The 18817-nt window shown below is 43.9% G+C and overlaps 1 protein-coding gene across 6 annotated transcripts in view; it reads right to left on the reverse strand.

Annotated features, from left to right (window-relative positions):
• Positions 1 to 18817, reverse strand: part of SMIM14 (small integral membrane protein 14) — a 56338-nt gene that overhangs the window by 18465 nt on the left and 19056 nt on the right. For 5 of the 6 annotated variants that reach the window (XM_077301726.1, XM_077301722.1, XM_077301723.1 and 2 more), the window contains one exon: positions 3268 to 3369. In XM_077301726.1, the coding sequence (XP_077157841.1) occupies positions 3268 to 3342 (75 nt within the window). In that variant the 5' untranslated portion in view covers positions 3343 to 3369. Of the gene's footprint in view, positions 1 to 3267; positions 3370 to 7208; positions 7233 to 18817 lie in introns of those variants that run through there. The other variant, XM_077301727.1, reaches the window with a different exon arrangement.

Here is an 18817-nt window from a genome sequence, read left to right on the forward strand (position 1 = left end):
TTGCAGACTGCTCTCAGAGCTGCTGCCAGCTGGCTCACCGGCTCACTCTTCAACAATGCCTGGCTTCTTCTTGTAGCACTGAGGAAGCTGCAGCAACACAAGAGTATGCACTTGCTCCCCTCTTCTGATGCTAGAAGAAACTGGGCACTGGGGTGGATAAGTGAGCAAACAGGCTGACAGGGGCTGGAAGCAGGGCTCCCTGTGGCAGCTGTGCCAGGAACCACAGCTGCTACAGTTGATCAGAGACCTCTCAGTACATGGAAGTTTCTGCATATGTTAGATCTGCAAAATCCAACTTACTGAACAGGTAGCAAGATAAAAACAGCAGTCAGGACACATTAGACAAAGGCTGAGAATTTCAAGCTAACTGAAACAAAGAACATGATACAATGCAATGTCTGGCAGGAGTGTAGTGCATAAGGATGCTGATGAAATATTCTAGCTCCTGGAACAATCTTTAACAAAGGTGGGAAAAGATCACATGAATTGCTACTGCCCGTAAGTATGTGCACAGGTCCCCATTACATTTCCCAATATGGGTGCACGCAAAGAACGCAAGGACTTCATGTGCAAAAAGAATACCCAGCAATCATTTGTGAATGATCCCTCAGTGTCTGGTGCATAGATGCTAAAACATGCATGTAGCAGTTTACATTGACTGTTCATGAGTCTTAATCTAAACATCAAGAAGACATAAAACTCTCTCACGGATTCACAGCACAATGTTCAGTACATTCTGAAACAATCAGGATTTTTTAGCAACAAAAATGTATTAAACAGTTGTTGCAAGGGATCCAGACATCTTTCCCCAAAGCAACACTTTTTGTTGAAGAGCAAATGCATCCCCTCAACCCAGCATTTGAAAGCAATTTTTTTTCATTGTGGGTATATTCAATAGATGTCTTCTTCCGAAAAAGATTGTATGTTCAGAGATGACTCTATAAGTTTTTTAGAGCACAATCCAGTTAAGATGTTTTTTTAATTCTCATCCATACCACTGTACCACTCAAGTGCCAAAGTGCTGGTCTAACCCTTCATTTAAAAGTACAAATACAAATGAACAAAGTTTGAGTCCACTGGCATCTTTAAGATCAACAAAGTTTTATTCAAGGTATACGTTTTCATGTACATGCATACTTCTTTGGATGCACCCAAAAGGTGAATAAAACATAGTTGATATTATTTATTGAATGGCATGTGTGCAGGGTAGCCAGGAAATCCAAGGATTGTCTGGCAGCCAGGCAAAGGATGTTAAAAAATGGTTTGCCATTTCTTGCCTCCACATCATGACCCCTAGTGTTCCCTGAAGGAACTCCATCCAAAACCTTGAAGATCTCCCATCCCCATATTAGCCAGGGTCAGCCCTACTTAACTTCCAAAATCTGACAGAATCAGGCTTACCTAGCCTTCAAGGTGCCACTGAACTCAAATCTTTATTCTGCAGTCTATACTATCCTTCCTTTGGCATACAAAGGTAAAGGTATCCCCTGTGCAACCACCGGGTCATGTCTAACCCTTGGGGTGACACCCTCTAGCGTTTTCATGGCAGACTCAATACAGGGTGGCTTGCCAGTGCCTTCCCCAGTCATTACCGTTTACCCCCCCAGCAAGCTGGGTACTCATTTTACCGACCTTGGAAGGATGGAAGGCTGAGTCAACCTTGAGCCGGCTGCTGAGATTGAACTCCCAGCCTCATGGACAGAGCTTCAGACTGCATGTCTGCTGCATTACCACTTTGCACCACAAGAGGCTCTCTTCCTTTGGCATAGGTAAAGGTAAAGGTATCCCCTGTGCAAGCACCGAGTCATGTCTGACCCTTGGGGTGACGCCCTCCAGCGTTTTCATGGCAGACTCAATATGGGGTGGTTTGCCATTGCCTTCCCCAGTCATTACCGTTTACCCCCCAGCAAGCTGGGTACTCATTTTACCGACATCGGAAGGATGGAAGGCTGAGTCAACCTTGAGCCGGCTGCAGGGATTGAACTCCCAGCCTCATGGGCAAAGCTTTCAGACGGCTGCCTTACCACTCTGCGCCACAAGAGGCTCATTCCTTTGGCATACATCTCCCCTAAAAACTCTCAGGAGATGCAGCTAGCTATTGCTAGGGGAAGGGACTTGCAGGAGACACGCTCAAATAAAATATGTGGGTTGCAAGACCATGTGCATTGTTTCAGGGGATAGCTGTGTTGATCTGCAGTAGAACAGGTGGGTCGCTGTGTTGGTCTGAAGCAGCATAACTGAGTCCAGTGGCACCTTGAAGGCCAAAGAAGTTTTATCCAAGGTATAAGCTTTTGTGAGCAGCATACTTCCTCAGATACTCCTTGAGATACTTTTTCAGGTATCTGAAGAAGAGTGCTGCACACAAAAGCTTATATCGTGAATAAAACTTTGTTGGTCTTCAAGGTGTCACTGATCTCACTTTGTTTTGCAGTAATCCAGTAACATCTTAAATTAATCCAGTAACATCTTAAGAGAACAAAAAGAGTTTCAGGTTGTAAGCTTTCAAGAAACAAAGCTCCCTTCATCAGACACGCTATAAGGAGATCGGAGTCCTTTTATCCTACTCAGAAGGTAGAACGGATGTTGCAAGGAATGGTATCTGAGGAAGTGTGCGTGCACATGAATGCTTATACGGAAACTGTGTTGGTCTTAACGGTGCCACTGGACTCCAGCTTTGTTCTGAAAAGAATGCTTTGTAAAGAATGCTGAGGTACAATGTATACAATGTATCAACTTGATTACAGCTGAGGAGAAATGCATGTGGGGCAGAAAATTAGCATACGTAGAGACAGATTCAGGTGGGTCATCCTGTTAGTCTGAGGAAGGACAAAATTTGGGTTCAGATACTGTAAAACAGAATATCTCAACCACTTACATATAGGTAGAGAGATGGCAGGAGGAGGGTTTAATTAACAGGAAGAGCTAGCTAGAGTGAATGTGCTAGAGCAGGGGTAGTCAACCTTTGGTCCTCCAGATGTTCATGGACTACAATTCCCATGAGCCCCTGCCAGCAAATGCTGGCAGGGGCTCATGGGAATTGTAGTCCATGAACATCTGGAGGACCACAGGTTGATGATCCCTGTGCTAGAGATCATAGCTGAGGATGCGGGATAATAGCTGAGATTGAATTAAGGAAGTAGAGATAATCCCATGTGGTAAGGCTTCAAGGGCTGAAAGCTATTAAGATGGGGCTACACATATTCAGCCTTTGGATCTGAAAGACATCAAAATGAAATAAAAGGAAAAATTCCCCCACAAGATCCTCACCAGATCGATCAGCCGCCTCATGGCATATTCATGTGAGCAAATACATTCGCAGGGATCAAATCCACCTTCCGCCATGGTTATTCAAATGAAGCTTAATCAGACCTAGACAAGAAAAGACACAAGAGAGATCAAGATGGGTAGCCATAATAGTCTGTCTGTAGTAGTAGAAAACAGTAAGAGTCCAGTAGCACCTTAAAGACTAACAAAACTCATAGCTTACTTCCTCAGATACCTGAAGTGAGGTGTGACTCAAGAAAGCTCGTACTTTGCCACATATTTTGTTAGTCTTTAAGGCGCTACAAGACATGAAATGTTATATCAATTGTAGCAACGAAGTCCATAGTAAAAATGCAACCACAGTTCTGTATAGTTAAGTGGATAAATCCAGCAATGCTTAAAGATTAAAATCAGATCAATTAATTTATATTTTATATATGTTGAAATAGTTACTTTCCAAGTAGGTCTACCCTCCCACAAAAAGTACAGAAGCAAGACTCTCATCACCACTGCTGAACCATCGCTTCACATCATCTGTACAAAAATATCCGTGTAACACCCAAGCAAAGTGCCAAGTTGCATTTTGTATAACTCTTCAGTATTTATTTTATTTATGTAGTTACTTCATTTATATCTGGCCTCTCCCCCAAATGGGAGCTCAAAGTGACTCATATCATTCTCCTTTCCTCCATTCTGTCCTAACAACCCTGTGAGGTGGATCAGGCTGAAAATATATGACTGGCCCAAGGAAGCTTCATCTCCCAGATCCTAGTGCAGCACTCTAACCACTATACCACACTTGCCTAGATAACTGAAGTTGGATCTCATTTTATGTTCACTATTAGATTCTAGAGCGGCCTTTCTCAATTTTTTTACTGTTAAGAAACCACTGAAATATTCTTCAGGCTTTGAGTAGTAGTGAAATAGTGCAGAATATGGTTGGGAAGCAAAGCTGTGTACATGCCAACCTGGGGCTCCTTCCCCTCCCTTCCAGGAACATCACTGGCCAACTGGGGGGCAGGTCAACATGACCATATATAGTCCTATTGCCCAATAAATGTTTAATACACACACACACACACACACACACACATATACATACATATATATAATGAATTGACTCTCACCCATTTGGGCTGTCAAGAAATCCTGGTTGAAAATGCCTGCTCTAGAAGATGGGTGCGGGACATAAGGCCAAAATGGTTGACAATGTTTTGCTTCCCCGTGACATGTAGAAAAAGGGGAACCTTTAATAGCTAATTTATTTTGGACCATCAGTGTTAACTTTGCAGCCTGTCATGCCCTCATAGACTCTTTTTTTTAATTCTCTGAATGACATTGCTTCCAATGTGCTAAAATTATAACAGTGCTGAGGTAAAGCAAATAAAAGGGTCATAGCTGGCCAAAAGCCAGGCATTCTAACAAATTCAAGTATCTGGTTGAAGATATAAAGCAGGGGTAGCAGAGAGCCTCTTGTGGCACAGAGTTGTAAGGCAGCAGACATGCAGTCTGAAAGCTCTGCCCATGAGGCTGGGAGTTCAATCCCAGCAGCCGGCTCAAGGTTGACTCAGCCTTCCATCCTTCCGAGGTCGGTAAAATGAGTACCCAGCTTGCTGGGGGGTAAACGGTAATGACTGGGGAAGGCACTGGCAAACCACCCCGTATTGAGTCTGCCATGAAAACGCTAGAAAGCGTCACCCAAGGGTCAGACATGACCCAGTGCTTGCACAGGGGATACCTTTACCTTTACTTTTTAGTCAAACTGCAGGCCTCCAGATGTCTATGGACTACAATTCCCATGAGCCCCTGCCAGCGAATGCTGGCAGGGGCTCATGGGAATTGTAGTCCATGGACATCTGGAGGGCCGCAGTTTTGCCTGCCCTGCCTCAGCAACCATTGGTCACTATGGAAAGCTTAATCCAAAGGGTGGCAAAGGAAACAGTAATTGGAATGCCAACTGCTGTTGCTTGGTGGGTCATGGCCTGCATATACGGAACATACTACAGACTCTCATAACTTAGAAGATATTCCCAGTCACACATACACACTTTTATCAAGACACCTGGTGAAGCTAGGAGCTTTTGTATTTATACCTTTATTACTGCTAAATTAGCTTTCAAGGCACCTAACAATAAACAAAATAGCAGCTGTGTAACATCGAAACACACAAATAGTATTACCATTCTCCTCTTATGTTGAATAAGTGCATGTATCAATAAAAAAGTTATACATTCATGCTAGAGCAGGGGTCTCCAAACTTTGTGACCGTGTGTGCATCTCTAGAGTTCTGCTAAGCCATCTTGGTACAGTGGTTAAGAGCAGCAGCTACTAATCTGGCGAGTTGGGTTTGATTCCCTGCTCCTCCACATGTAGCCAGCTGGGTGGCCTTGGGCTCGCCACAGCACTGCTCTTACAGAGCAGTTACATCACAGCTCTCTTAGCCCCACCTACCTCATAGGGTGTCTGTTCTGGGGAAAGGGAAGGTAATGATAAACTGCTTTTGAGAGCCCTGGTAGAGAAAAACGTCATATAAAAACCCACTCTTCTTCTCTACAGTTCTGTTATATTGCAGGGGGGTGCAGCCACAAAAATGCCTGTCATAAAATGGCTGCCATAGGAGGCGGAGCTAGCTACAAAATGGCTGCTATACTTTACCATCAGCCAGACAGCGAAGTTCTTTGTGCTGTGGTCAATCAGAAGTCTTGCTGGGCAAAAGCCACACTTGCCCCCCTTGCTTTATAAAACCTTGGGCACCAGAAAAGGTGTCCATGGGTGCCACAGCACCTATGGGCACCACCTTGGGGACCCCTTTGCTAGACCATAGGTTTTGCAAGCATAAGGCCCTAGGTTAAATATGAACTTATATTTCTCTGGTAGTAGGGCTAGAACAGTGGTCCCCAACCTTTCTGAGGCTGGTGACCGGCAGGGCATCGGGCTGCGCCCGCGGGCCGTGCCCGCGCATCGGGCCGCGCCCGCGCTTTGCACATGCGTGAATGCATGGGCGCGGCCCGGCCCTGATTCCCTCTCCCTGCCCTCCCGCAGTAAGAAGCTTCCCGGGCCGCAAGCTTGCGGCCTGGGAAGTTTTTTACTGCGGGGGGGGGGGGCGGGGAGAGAGAGCCGTGGCCCGGCGCCATGGCCGCAGGTTGGGGGACCACTGGGCTAGAAGAATCACTGCCAATAAAAATAGAATTTAAGCAGGTCAACAGCCTAACTCTATGAAGTAGCATCCTATGTTTAAAGAGTATTGACTGCTGATCTTGATTTCCAGAGCCTCTTTACCATCTAGCCCTAGCAGGACTGAATGTTCATTGCCAGCTCAGCAAATCTACTTCCCCAATCATTCAAGCTTGTGAATGCAGACGGAAAGAATATTCTGTGTTCCGCCAAACCAATGAGTATGCTTATTTTTCATCTGCTGGAAATGCCCAGGTGCGGCATTAGGTTTACAATAATCAGCGCTCATATTTGAAAGGCCAGGCTATAAATATTCATTCAGGTAAAAATAACATTGCCTGGAGTTCAGTTTTCCAGAGGAGGAGCAGCTGGTTCGCATGTTCTGTCACTTGATAATGGCATGCCACCATTCAGGTCATTACATGAGGCACCTTCCAGGAACACTGTCTGCATTCATAATCTTTTAACAAAAGTTACTAGGAAAGGAATACCATTCTGTGATACAGAACTTATTTTGAAGCCTTTATTTAGACTGTAAAGGGATCTTAAAGGAAGGAAACAACTCTATGCTTAATACCCCTCAAATTCAAGGCCTCCTCACTAGCAAGGGTTGCCATGGCTGCCCAAGGTCTAGCACAGATTTGCATTTGTCTCACGGCCCACAGCCACAGATAGTGACCCAAGAGGGGATTGATGAACTTTCTTGTTTTTTCCTTGCCTGGCACTTGGAAGGTAACAATTCACAGGTGAAAATGAAACACTGGACTTACCTGGAGGTTTCTTCTCTGCAGTGAGGCAAAGTCATCGAAGCTAGTTAGATCATGCCTCAGTTCACTCAGGTAGGAGCTATGCAAATTTTGTGTGGCTACTTCCTGGAGTGACTGTAGGCTGGCTGTCCAGTCACATCTAAGCCCTCGTCTGTTGATGTGGGCCTTTGTGGTCATGTTGTCAGTGTGGACCAGGACATGCCGGTCTTGCAGGAAGGCTGCCAGGTCTAGCCAGTTGAAAGCTGTGCCTGGCCTCCACCTGGTTCTTTCTTCGCTAGGCTGTCCCTAGCCTCTCTGGCTCACATCTGCTGTCACCACTAACTGGTGAGGTTGTGTGAAGTGAATTCCTCTCTGACCGAGCAAAGGCGTGACCTAATCAGCGATGACTTCCCCCACTGAAGGAGAACAGTATATGCCGCTTTGTTATGAGTTACTTGATAGCTCAAGGAGACAGAATATAAATATCTTAAGCACACAGAGCCTGCACTTTTAAAAATGGATCTACCTGTTCGTCTAACATTGGGATCTTCAGCAGAACACATGGTCAAACTCTTCCTAGACTGCCCAACTTGAACAACAGGTAAGTGGACCATATGAAAGAGTAGCCCTCAAAAGTAAAGCTCCCTACACAGATGTCATGGAGCACAGTCTTCGCCCTTACGTGTCCTACGTGCAGGAAGCATTCATCCCACCAAGGGAAATATTCAGTCCCATGGCCCAGCAATGTGAAGATACATGGTCCAGTGTCAGTTTTACCATGTAATCTGTTTGCATAAAGTACATTAAATCAAAAGTATGCTAAAGGATGGCACATATAACACAATGATAAAAACATTACGAACTGCCTAAGATATAAAGGAAATCTGGCCCAGGTACCAGACCAGAGGGAGACTGGCCATTAAGGGACCAGACTCAGTGGCCTGTGGCCTGCCACCTTAGCCCTAAGCAAAGGCTTTCATCCTGACCCCCACACTGATCAGGGAAGGAGGTGCACTGCCCCACCAAGCCCTGTGCTGGGATGAAGTTGCATAGCCTCAGCAAGTCCCATGCAGCCAAGCCATGTAGGGTGGTTGGGCCAGCTTTTTCCTTCACTCTCTCCTTTGTGGGGACACAGCCAGGGACTTTTCCCCGGGCTTTCCCCCCCCCCCTCCTGATGAACCCCTCCACCAGCCAGCATGGTATAGTGGTGGAGAGTGGCAGCCTCTAATCTGAAAAAAACAAGGTTTGATTCCCCACTCTTCCATAGGAAGTCTGCTGGGCCACCTTGGGCCAGTCATAGTTCTCTCAGCCTCCCAGGATGTCTGTCGTGGAGAGAAGAACAGGTGGAGCCGCTTTGAGGCTCCTTAAGGTAGAGAAAAACGGGATATATAAACTTCTTTTCTTCCTCCACAGCCTGCTGTGTGACTGTGGACCACTCAGTTCTCTCAGAGCTCTCCTACCTCACAAGGTGACTGTTGTGGGAGGGGAAGGGTAGGTGATCGTAAGAACATGCCTGCTGGATCAGGCCTCTAGTCCATCTAGTCCAGCATCCTGTCTCAAACAGTGGCCAACCAGTTCATCTGGACAGCCAACAAATGGGTATAGTGGCTAGGGACTTCCCCTGATGCTGCCTCCTGGCTCTGGGATTCAGAGGATTAGTACCTCTGCATGAGGAGCTTCTCCTCAGTCACCCAGGCTGTAGCCATTGATAAACTTCTCCTCCATGAATCTATCGAATCCCCTTCTAAAGCTGTTTATTCCTGTGGCCATCACTATATCCTCTGGCAGCAAATTCCACATTTCAGTCATTCTCTGTGCAAAGCAGTTTCCTTTTGTCCATCCTGAACATACTGTTTATCAGCTCCATTGGATACTCTCAAGTACTAGTATTTGGGAAGAAAAATTTATTTGTCAACTTTCTCTACCCTATGCAAAATTTTATAAACATCAGACACCCCCCCAGTGGTCTCTTTTCTAAAGTCCCAGACTCCTCAGCCTCTCCTCATAGGGAAGGTGCTCTAACCCCCTAATCATCTTGGTTGCCCTCCTCTGTAGTTTTTCCAGCTCTGCAAACTCTTGCAAGTCACTTTGAGACTCCACTGGTATAAAATACTACTCTTCTTCTTCTTCTGCAACAGAGCTTTCTGAGATGTAGTTACAATCCAACTTGCCCACAGGAAAGATTATGGCTGACAGAATTTGATGTCTTTTCATGATGTGATCGTTTTGTGACAAATGGCTGAACACAGGAGGCAGAATATTCTTTTGATCCAGGCTTTTCCTGTAGGGGTGCATTAGGTAAGGCAGTCATGCCTAATTTTCTTCCACGTCATCAGATACTCACTGGATGTTGTTCACCATATGCTAGAAAAGCCACGGGTAAAGCATATGCCTTTTGCAACCCACAGAAAGGTGATAAAAGGACAAGGAAGTTATCCTTTCTAGCTGTGCTTATTTAATGGGTACAGTTCCTGCTCCGCTGATTGTCTTCTAGTAAGAGATCCTTTTCTTGCTGGAACATAATCTGCTGGCAATACTTTGGCTGGCATATGGAAAGTAATACGAATTCAGCTTTGAAGTTCTGCAAGCTTAATGTGTTTTGAAGAGCAGAACAAGGCAGCAAGACTTATGGTATAGCAAAAAAAAAAGTATAGCAAGGAAAATGTATAAGCATGTTACATCAGACTGTGAAAGTATGTTTTCTGGTTTGGATGGAAATAGGTGGCTTGAAGGAGTATTTCAAAAATTATCTTTGTGAAATATGCCAACACCATTGATATCTGTTACTATATTTAGTTGGCTTTCTCACTACTGTTATCTAAATCCTTCATTCACTGGAAGTAATACAGCAGTCTAGCAAGTCATGCAGGATATGGAAAAAAACTGTCTTCTGTTGTTCCTGCAAAATGTCACCCTTAGGCAGCAATTCACACAACTTGCTTGGATGGTACTCAACGATCAGCTTCTGAATGGGTTGAAAATTTGTCCACTCTGAGCAGCAGCTAGCACCGGCTCTGATCTTTTTTGCCAAATAGAGTTTGCAATTTGCACGCATAGATACATTCCTGACTGACTTATGCACACACATTCATTCCTGACAGCCACTGGAAATCCCTCCTCTGCAAAGTGAAGAGCATCAGTGTATGGCATAGAAAGCTCCTGTAACATTTTACCATTTTAGACTGTGCTTCTGGCTACTATTTACCATTTGCCCCTCTCTTTATTCAACCTTTGTCTACAATCCCTGCAGCAAATAATTCTTTGCCTCTATGCTAGCTACAGTTATAAGGCACTCCTCATGTGACAAGATTCAAGGGACTGAGGTAAAACATCCTACTTTTAAGAGTTCTTGTGTTGATCTGGTTGTTATATATAAAGCCTCATGACCACAGGGATTATTACCCCAAGAATTCACAGCAAGCAATGCTGAACTGAGGGTCAAGAAGAAGAAAAAGGAAAAAAAGAGCTAAAGGAAGTAGGGCAGGCCAGACCATGTGTATGTGAACCAAATTTCAGCTTTCAATGTCTCTTGGAAGTACTCTAACAATTTTGAGCCAAGAAGGGTGGAAGGCATAAAGTGGTTCAAATGTCCACGCTTCCATGGAAACACAGTAAATGACCTTGGGCCAATCATCCCTCTCAGCATTAACCTACCAGCAAGGTTGTTGTGAAAGTCTAACAAAGATGGGAAGATATTGTAAACTGATGAAGGGGAGGTAATCTGGCCATAAATATAAATAAAAATAAGCAACAGCCATGTATACAGCTTTGCTTCCCAACCATAATCTGCATGATCATGCCACATCTGAGGTGGTTTCTTGAAGCCCAAAGAATGTTTCAGGGGTTTCTCAGCACTAACAAAGTTGAGAAAGTCTGGTTTAGATAGTTATAGATGTCACCCTGAAGCAGACTAAAGATACACATTAAATTTACAACCTAATACTATCCTGACCTCAATCAAATTCCACTTTTGTTCAACCCCTTTAGGACAAAATCCATTTAATGGTTTCCTTTCTCCTGACTTACAGAGATCCCTTTGAGGTCAAAAAACCATCTAATCACCAAGCAGAAGCCATGAGTGATCAGTGAAACCAACTTGGGGGAATGGCTTCCAGGTGAATTTTCTTTCCCCCAATTGACCGTTCTGAAGCAATACTATACTCAGCCAAATCTATTGAGACTGAACTTAAATCAGTTAAAGAAAATTAGATGTTGCACAGTTTTCCTGATAGCTTGTAAAGTGAAATGCTCAGAGTGAGCTTGCCCAGTTCTAAAACTTGCCAGGTGAGAATGCAAGGTTTTAGGACAGGTTGTATCAGTACCAAATCACAAAACATCGTGTTCTGCCAGTGCTACAACAACAGTATGCCAGCCACTACCAGAAAGACTGATATAAGTGGGTATTAATTGCTTACTGTAATCACATCATATAATTAGCACGATACCTGAGTAATGTACCCGTCCAAAACTCCCCTGATTCTGGTAGACTGGGAGTAAACGGCAAATTATCTTTGAGTGATTCATGACCAAACACATAAAGGGGCCTTTTACCAAGTCCAGCCATGGATAATACTTATACCTTGTTCCAGATTTCTGCAAACCTAACCCTATTAGTAGCCTGGATGACCCAGGCTAGCCCGATCTCATCAGAAGCCAAGCAGGGCCAGTCCTGGTCAATACTTGGATGGGAGATCACCAAGTAAGTCCAGGCAAGGGCAAACCACCTTAGTTTGTCTCCTGCCTTGAAGACCCTATGGGGGCTGTCATGTCAGCTGAGACTTGATGGTACTTTACACACTAACAGCCCTATTACATTATTAGATTTCTCCTCATCCTCTTGCCTGTACTGACAGTATGTAACCAGCCTAGAGGTTCAGCGAGAAAGATGGACTATCAATCAATAAATAAGCGAACCAACCATTGGTCTGTCAAGGTCAGTATAGTCTCTTCTGACTGGCAGTGGCTCCTCAGGGTTTAACGTAGACGTCTTTCACATCCACTGCTACTTAACCCTTTGAAGTGGAGTGCTGAGAACAAAGCCATGAAAAGTCTTCAATTGAGCCACAGCCAATGTTCCTTCTAATTTCTCCCCCCTGCTGAGCGGTGCACTTCACATCCTGGGCAGAATAGAACTGCTGTCATCTTAAAATGGGCAATGGGCAGCACAAGACCCTGAGCGGCTCCAGACTGGTGCTGAGCAGGGCTTCCTGTCTTCATGAGTGGTTGCTCATGCACACAGCTTAGAGGGAACACTGACCACAGTCCCACTGTGATGATGTTTAATGAAAGCATTAAACCGTGGCTCTGTTTAAAAGCAGATGTTGGCTATGCAAATGTAATCTGTTACCATCTAAATATATGTGAAAGCAGGAAATGAGAAATTCTGCTGCACAACAAACACAAGCTTTCATTAGAAACTGCAGGCTGCCATAAAGACAATGCACATGATGTAAGGAAAGTAGAGAGTGTGAGAATTACACATGGAGCAGCACTTTACTTTTAATACCTGCAGCAATAGTGTTGCAGAACATACCATGGATGCAAACCAGAACACAATTAGATGGCTCAGACTCCACTGAAGTCAGTGTAAGAATGCAGCCTTCTACGCTTTTGTTCTGGCTTGTTTACCACTGGAGGCTCGGGAAGAGAGAGACCCAAACCTTGAAGTAAAATAAATACTTGTATTTATTTATGTGTTCTGAAATTTATTGACCTCAGTTATATTTGGCTTTTCTCACTAGGATTCAGGGTCATTGCAATCAGCGGGATGGGACATTCCATGCAATAGGCTTAGGACTGTAGAAGTCTGGAACCAACCAGAAATCTAAGATAGAGAACCAAAACACAGCTGAAGTATTAACGCAACACATTAAAGTGGTGCAAAAATTACACAGTAGGACTCTACGAGCAGCAAGCTATACACAGTAATATTCGCCACAGCCTCTAATCACTTAACCAAATATGTCATTTTGTTCAGTGCAGCCCTGTTGCCTTAGTAAAGAAGGCCTCTTGAATTACACTGTTTGCCACTGTTTGCAGATAGCTAGGAGAAGGGCTTTCCTTGGGGCTGCAGTGGACAAGGCGTGTGTATGGGCAATTGCTGATTTGGCCCGTGAATCCTTCGGCTTCTGCAGACTTCCAGTACAAACTCTCACTGGCACTGGTTGATTGCTCCTTTAGAACCAAGGATAAGAAATTCCTCTCGTTTACTAATCCCCTAGTTCCCAGGCAGAGTTTTCTGCAGATATCAACCTGCAAACAGGCAAAATCACCGCCACTTCACACGTCCACTGCAGCTGTACACATGTCCACTGTGGCTCCCGCCTTATGGAATAGCCTGCCTGAGGAAATCAGGAAAACTCCCACTCCTGGCTTTTCTGCAAAATTAAATTATTGAAGAGGGCTTGTTTGCACATGTAATAGGGTTGTACCGCACAAAATGGTTCACAAACTTACCTGGATTAATCATTAGAGGCTGCGGTCTATATTGCTGCCTATAGATTATTGTAAGATTGTAAAGTAAGATCTTATTCTGGAATTCTTGTAATGTTTAATCAGCCATGTGAATACTTATGCTGTGCTTAAAATCTTTCGGGAGGTTCCAGACTTCTACAGTCCTCATGCATTGTTTGCTGAGTGCTCCATTTTGTTGACTGTACTGACTCACTATGAGTGAACCACCTTGAGTCCTTCTGAGAAAGAAGAGTTGGTTTGTATATGCTGCTTTTCTCTCTGTCTCAAAGTGGCTTAGTCGTCTTCCCTTCCTCTCTCCACAACAGACACTCTGTGAGGTAGGTGAGGCTGAGAGAGCCCTGATATCACTGCTCAGTTAGAGCAGCTTCTAACAGGGCTGTAACGAGACCAAGGTCACCCTGCTGGATGCGTATGGGGAAACAGGTAATCAAACCCGGCTCGTCAAATTAGAAGCCGCCACTCTTGACCACTACACCAAGCTGACTCTCAAAGGCAGAATGTAAGTAACATAGATTAATAAATTCTGTATCCTGCAAGAATGTTAACTTGCAGACTGCCTTTCTACTGCTACAGACAAACACCTTCTTGACGTAACAGGAATTATTTGTGGAAACCATTTTCACAGAACAGCTCATTCAAGCAACCTCCTTACAGGTAATTCCTGAGCAGATGCTTCTAGTTCACAGGTTCATCTTTGTGCAAGAAGCAAAGATGGTTCCACAGGGAATCATTCCTACAACCTTCCCTTAGTCACAAGGAAGTCCATATATAGTTAGTACACTAGTACTGGAACACGTGTATTGTACCCTCATAACACTTGTGAAAGCAAACTGGAGTGATGGTTAGGATGTCAGACTACAACACATTCAAATCTCCATTTTGCCAGTGGAAGGTTACCATGTGACCTTGAACTAATCTAACCTACCTTACAGGGTTGGTTTTGTGGGGAATGCACTGAAGGAGGAATGAAGGATGTAAGCCATTTTGGATTCTTGGGGGGGAAACCAGTTTACAAATCAATGAGGTCAGAGACAGATGCTAATTTTGTACAGTTGAATTACAGCTATAGATGAAGGAGGGTTGCAGATGCATGATTGAACAAGGTTTAGGGCCTGTAACAATATAAAGAGAAGTGAGGTCATCTTATGTCTCTGATTTCAGGCAAACTGATACCAAAATTGACACATAGAAATCCCACAGTTATGCAGATGCGACCAGGAGAAAAGAGCAAAAGATTAAATCAGAGGGTGGGGATCACTCCCTAGTGACACAGAAAGATATGTGATACTTTAAAGCCTTTCTGCTGCAAAAAGCTTTGCCTCTGGAATGTGTTTGGTGTTCTTTGCTAGAGACGAATTTGCATATCTACAGCAATCAATTGACATATCTTCCAGCCATCATTTTAAAACACTCAATATGAGAATCGCAGCCCCACCTGTGAAAAAGAGGAATTCACTGATTAACATATGAAACTGTCGTATACAGAGCCTAAGTATAATCTATGCAGCTCAGGTAATTTTCTATTATGCTTGGTGGAGGTTCTCCCAGCCCTACAGTCTGAAACCTTATTTCATGGAATAAAAAGGGAATGTTAACTCTCAAAAGCTTATAACCCCCACCCCCAATTTTGTTGGTCTTCAAGATGCTACCTAATCTAGTTGTTACTAGAGATGTCTAAGGATTTAACATGGGATCTTACGCATATGCTGCCACTAAATCCCCAGACGATTATGAGCATTTTGCCAATGTGATACTACGACTACTATTGTGACAGTATATTGGAAGAGCAACCACTGACGAAGATAAAACAGAAAGCGGGTCACTTAAACTAGGATCCCGTTTTGGTTGACTCTTTATGTTTGATCATATGTTTGGCCATTTAGACTTTATGTTATAACCTTTTCATCTATAAACATAGAGAAGACTACTATGTGCCTCGTGATTTCCTTTTTTCTTCTGAGGCCACTAAACTATGACCTGTCTCACACAGCAAATTCAAGGAAACCATGCAAGCAAAATCCCTCCACTGTGGCAGCGAGATTCACATGGTTAATAATGTTTTGCACTTATGACTATTTAGGGGGAAAATGTGTCATGGGGAAGTCAATTTCAGTGTCCTGTGCAACTGTTGTTTCAGCCCCAAAAGGAACAGAACAAAGTTTGAGTCCAGTGGCTCCTTTAAGACCAACTAAGTTTATTTCTAGGTATAATAAGCTTTTGTGCGCAGGCATTGTTCTGTTGCTTCAACCCAACATGGCTATCTACCTGAATCTATTCCCCAAACAGAAGCAAGGGATACATTAAAAACAAAACAAAATCTTCTCTTGATAAAAAAGGTCTTGAGGTCTCTGTTTTGGAGCCATTCATCAAGCCATGTACTGGTATCAAAGAGTCAATATTATAACAAGAACCAGAGAACAAATCTGGGCACATATATCTGTTAGAATAAATTTAAATTAGATTGTGTAGCTTTCCCGAACCCTTGGTTTTTATCCCATTTTTCTTCCAAGGAGTTCAGGGTCACTTACAATGATCTGCACCCCCACTCTATTTTCACAACACTTGTGGCACTTTGAAGACTAATCTGTTGTGGCATCAATCTATGTTTGTCTTGAGTGGTGGGGGCCATGCTTTGCATGCCAAAGGTGTAGTGGTTAAGAGTGGCGGCCTCTAATTTGGAGAACCAGGTTTGATTCCCTACCTCTCCTCCAAATGCAGCGAGCTAGGAGGGTTAGATGCATTTTTCTCAGAGCTCTCTGGACCCACCTACCTCACAGGGGCTCTGTTGTGGGGAAAGGAGGGGAAAGTGTTTGTAAGCCACTTTGGGACTCCTTATTCATATAGGTATCTTTATGAAATTATAGCTGGTGGGAAGTTACACACATGCATACTTACAAAGTAGAAAAAGTAGGAGTTGTTGCAATGAGAAGCCTGAAAACCAAGCTTCCCAAAATTCAGTATCCTGACCTGGATTGCTCAGGCGAGTCTGATCCCAACAGAAGATGAAGGCTAAGCAGGGTCAACCTTGGCTAGTATTTGGATGGGAGTCCCCCAACGAACACTAGTGGTTATGATGTAGAGGCAGGAAATGGCAAACGACCTCGGAATGTCCCTTGCCTGGTTGCCAGTCAATCCGCGGATGTCCTGCCTGTACTACACATGTCATATGATAGATAATACTCAAGTGTTGTCCCAGTGGGACATTATATTTCAAATCACAAATGGAAATGGGATCAGAAGAGTAAATCATACAGTGTGGATATGAACCACTCCCAGCTGTAGATAAAACAGTAAAAATAGGAAGTAGGATCACAACAGTGTAGGGAGGAACAATTGCTTGAACCAGCCACCCCCAGCCCTACTGAATCCCAGTATGATAGTACCAAATCTATATGACTTCCAACTCAGTATTTCCTTGCTGGAGTCTCTCTTTGACCCATGTCTGATAGGCAACATTACAGGTAGGCATTTAGTACAAAAACAAAAATCCTACAATATCTTTTACTAGGACCCACAAAGGTCTCATGAATGACTGAATGAATACATTCCTACTTGAGTTAGGCAAGCTTAAACACAAACTTAAGAATGTACAGGGAGAAAGAATTTTAAAAAGACACAACAGGAAAACAATGGTTGGTTGCGTTTGGTAAATCAAATGGATATTGTTGGCCATCGTCCAATGCACCACACAATTAGCTCTGTGTCCTCAGCACGGTTTGAGATTGATGTTTCTTGAACAGTATACCTGTGTACACGTAGCAAGTCACACTGGAAACCTGGGCAGACTTTAGAATTTATGTGTGATATGGTGCTGTTCAAGGGAGAAAAGAAAAACCAAAAGCCAACTAGTTCTTTGGATAACAATCGTTGTGTCTGGCCAATCACAATCACAAAAAAAAAGGACACATTTGGGGAGAGGGCAGAGAGACTTGATCCTTGGCATCTCATATTGACAAAGTATAAGTATCAAGTCTGGGAAACTGAAGTTAAGAGCTGTATGGCAACAATTTTTAAATTCATACGCAGAGGCTCTGACCAGCCTTTCAGAATTTCTAATTAAAGCCCCACAGGTAAGATGTGGGAAAGTGAAAGTCAGTTAACCGATTGCAAAATGGTTGAAAATCCTAATATCAGCATGTCCTGAAAAGCAAGGAAATTCCACCAGTGGGATGAACCTGAAATTCTATAGCATTGTGAAAGTACACGCAATGGGATCCTGTGTTTTAGATACTTTAGAAGAGCTGGTTTTGAATACCTCACTTTTTACTATGCGAAGGAGTCTCCAAAGTGGCTTACAATCACCTTCCCTTCCTCTCCACAGAACAGACTCCCTGTGAGGTAGGTAGGGCAGGGCTGAGACAGCTCCCAGAGACTGGCTCAAGATCACCTAGCAGGCTGCATGTGGAGGAAGAATGGGGAATCAAATATGGCTCTCCAGATTAGAAGCCACCGCTCTTAACCACTACACCAAACTGACTCACCTTAAAATGCTCTGTTCTTACCAAAAAGTAATACCCCACCAAGTTTAGACACCCACCAGTTCTATTATCTTTGCAAAGGACACACTGCAACTTATTGGACTCATGCTGTCTTACTGTATCACTATATGAAGCTAATCCCATTGCCTGTGTACTAAGAAATCCCACAGAGTTAAAAAAAAGGAAGAAAAAAAGAAAGTACCTGGTTTAGGATTTAGTATAGGGATGTGAGGTAGATTTGGAAGCAGCCCTGGAGCCAGCTGACCCAAGAGGACCCTGCAATGTTGGCAAAGCCATCGAAGACCCTCAGCTTGGTTCCACCTGGGTCAGCATATACCCACCTGTCCAGGGTCAAGCCCAGCAGCAGTCCCTGAATCACAAAGGTTACTTGGCTGTGACTGCCAGTGGCTCTCCAGAGAAGCAGCCAACCCACAGCTATTTCTTTACTCAGCAAGTAATTAAATTGTGGGATTCACTGCTAGTGAATTCAGTGATGGCCACAAGCATACCTGGCTTTTAAAAGACGGTTCTACATTCAATGGCTAATAGCTAATGCAGCGAACCTCCATACACAGAGGCAGTAAAGCTCTGAAAAATCAGTGCTAGGAGGCAACGTGCAGGCAGCTCATTGGACAATGTGTAACACAAGCTGCAGGGTGGGATGAACCACTGGTCTGATCC

The sequence above is a fragment of the Paroedura picta genome, chromosome 10 (genome assembly GCF_049243985.1).
Source record: "Paroedura picta isolate Pp20150507F chromosome 10, Ppicta_v3.0, whole genome shotgun sequence".
Classification (NCBI taxonomy): Eukaryota; Metazoa; Chordata; class Lepidosauria; order Squamata; family Gekkonidae; genus Paroedura; species Paroedura picta.